The sequence below is a fragment of the Loa loa genome (genome assembly GCF_000183805.2).
Source record: "Loa loa unplaced genomic scaffold supercont3.674, whole genome shotgun sequence".
Taxonomy (NCBI): domain Eukaryota; kingdom Metazoa; phylum Nematoda; class Chromadorea; order Rhabditida; family Onchocercidae; genus Loa; species Loa loa.
The window spans coordinates 4,251-6,195 of NW_018108854.1; the positions used below are offsets into that span (position 1 = coordinate 4,251).

Sequence of the window (1,945 nt, forward strand, 5' to 3'; positions counted from 1 at the left end):
CCATGGCCAGCAGATATGATAACGACCATCCTTTTTCGTGAGTGTACTTTGAATGCGTTAGAGTTTCTTCATCATCATTATCATTTGGAGACTCTTGAATTCCTACTGATTCTAATCTCCAAAAATTTTCTGGTTCTGAATTAATATTAGCCCTAAGGGCACATACCAAATTTTGTGAAGGAATGTTATTTTGACAAAGTTTACTTACATCTCCACTTCCGGCAATCATGGGGCCAACCTTTGACTGCACCAACATATGACCTGAACTCAATTCCTGTACGTTCTGCAATTTGATAAACTTAAGGAAGTGATCGGCTCCAATCAATACACCGGGTTTCTTCCAGTGATTTGTTAATTCTTGAAATTGAATTTCTCTTGGTATATCCACGACCTTCAATTCATTGGGTAGGTGTTCGACTACGTTAACATGTAACCTTATAACGTCGTTTTCCATTGTTTGCACGTTCAATTGCGTAGAAGCCGTGGGACACAGCGTTGGATTCCTCATGCCAAATGGAGTTATTTTCATAATTTGTTTGTCAGATTCTGCTAACTTAAATTGTTGCGATAACTTCTGGGAAATGAAGAAGAATTGCGAACCTATGTCGAATAATGCTAAGGCCTTCTTTTGTCGTTGGGGTTAAGTTGGATTGAAAACTTTTACTTCCTTGCATAAGAGTAAGGCTTCCTTTGTTGTATTTGTTCGAGTGGTGTTGGTTGAGTTATAGAAGGAAGCTGAATAATCCATTTTTGGAGGAATTTGAAGATTTTCGTGATCATCCTTAACTTTGGAATGAACCAAGTGTTTGATGAGGTTGTGCTTCTGCTGTCACATAGCGCACTGTTATGGAGGGCTTTGCAATAAAAACATTTTGATTTTACATCTCTCGCCATTGTGATTGTCTTTAAAACAGATCAAGCATTTCTTTAGTAATTTGAGGCGATTCCTTCTACCATTAGCAGTTGGATTCGCTATCCTAATTATCTCAGTTGCAGAATATGCACGACCTTCTTTTATTTACGGTGAGTTGTGATGAATGTTGATTGCTTTGAACTGCGGATGATAAGGGTTTTGAATTGCTACGTAACATCGACAGTGCTGATGTTCCTCCAGGATTATATCTCGGTTTTTGTCCCAACTTATCGATTACAAGTTTAGTGTCCATAAAAGTGAAAAGATTCTGACTATTTTTGACTTGTTGGGTTACACGGATATTTATTAACACCTATATTAACACCTATCCTACATTTATTATTCATTGCTAGATGATACGGAATGTTATCACCTGTGAACGATTTGCATATGATACTGATCAGGTGGAACATCGCTCCATTTGGTTTATGAAAGAAATGACAATAACATTGCAACCCCATCTCATATAGTATTGTAACAAATAGTATTGATGACAATAGTATAACAATAAATAGCATGATATTATTAATAGCATGACAACAGCGAATAGTATGACCTATTTTTTGTCCAGCATTACGGCAAGCTGCAACACTATTTCGACGAATATTACGGTAAATTATCATACTATTTCATGTTATATTTGGAAATTTCTGTTTTGTTTTTTACGACAAAAATAATTCCTTTCTTTTTCTGCGCGCTATACCTTTGCTCGTGTTCATATTGATCGCCAAATGATACGGAATGTTTTGCCATCGGCGAACGATTTTATATGTGACACCCTTACCAGATGAAATATTCTACATCCCTTGTCATAAAAATATTTTCCTCAACAAGGAAGCGAAAGAAAAATTTCACTAATAAATTCAACGAATAAATCAAATAGTTTAATTACAAATATCACAAAAAAAATTGTTAAAAGACTTTTTTCAGATTTAGATAATTTGTATAAATTTATTACAGTACTTTTTTCTTTTTTCTTTTTTTGTTTCCTTTCCGTTTTTTTAATTGTCGTATCGTAAATTTGTTTTTTTA

General features: G+C 34.7%; 1 protein-coding gene across 1 annotated transcript; it reads right to left on the reverse strand.

The window, feature by feature from the left end:
- Window positions 1-111: 111 nt before the first annotated feature.
- LOAG_18912 (hypothetical protein) lies at window positions 112-1,166 on the reverse strand (the record flags this gene model as incomplete). The annotated part of the gene is made up of 3 exons (XM_020451574.1): window positions 112-135; window positions 209-553; window positions 1,023-1,166. The coding sequence occupies 3 exons, from the start codon at window positions 1,164-1,166 to the stop codon at window positions 112-114; spliced, it is 513 nt and encodes a 170-aa protein (XP_020304630.1).
- Window positions 1,167-1,945: the final 779 nt, after the last annotated feature.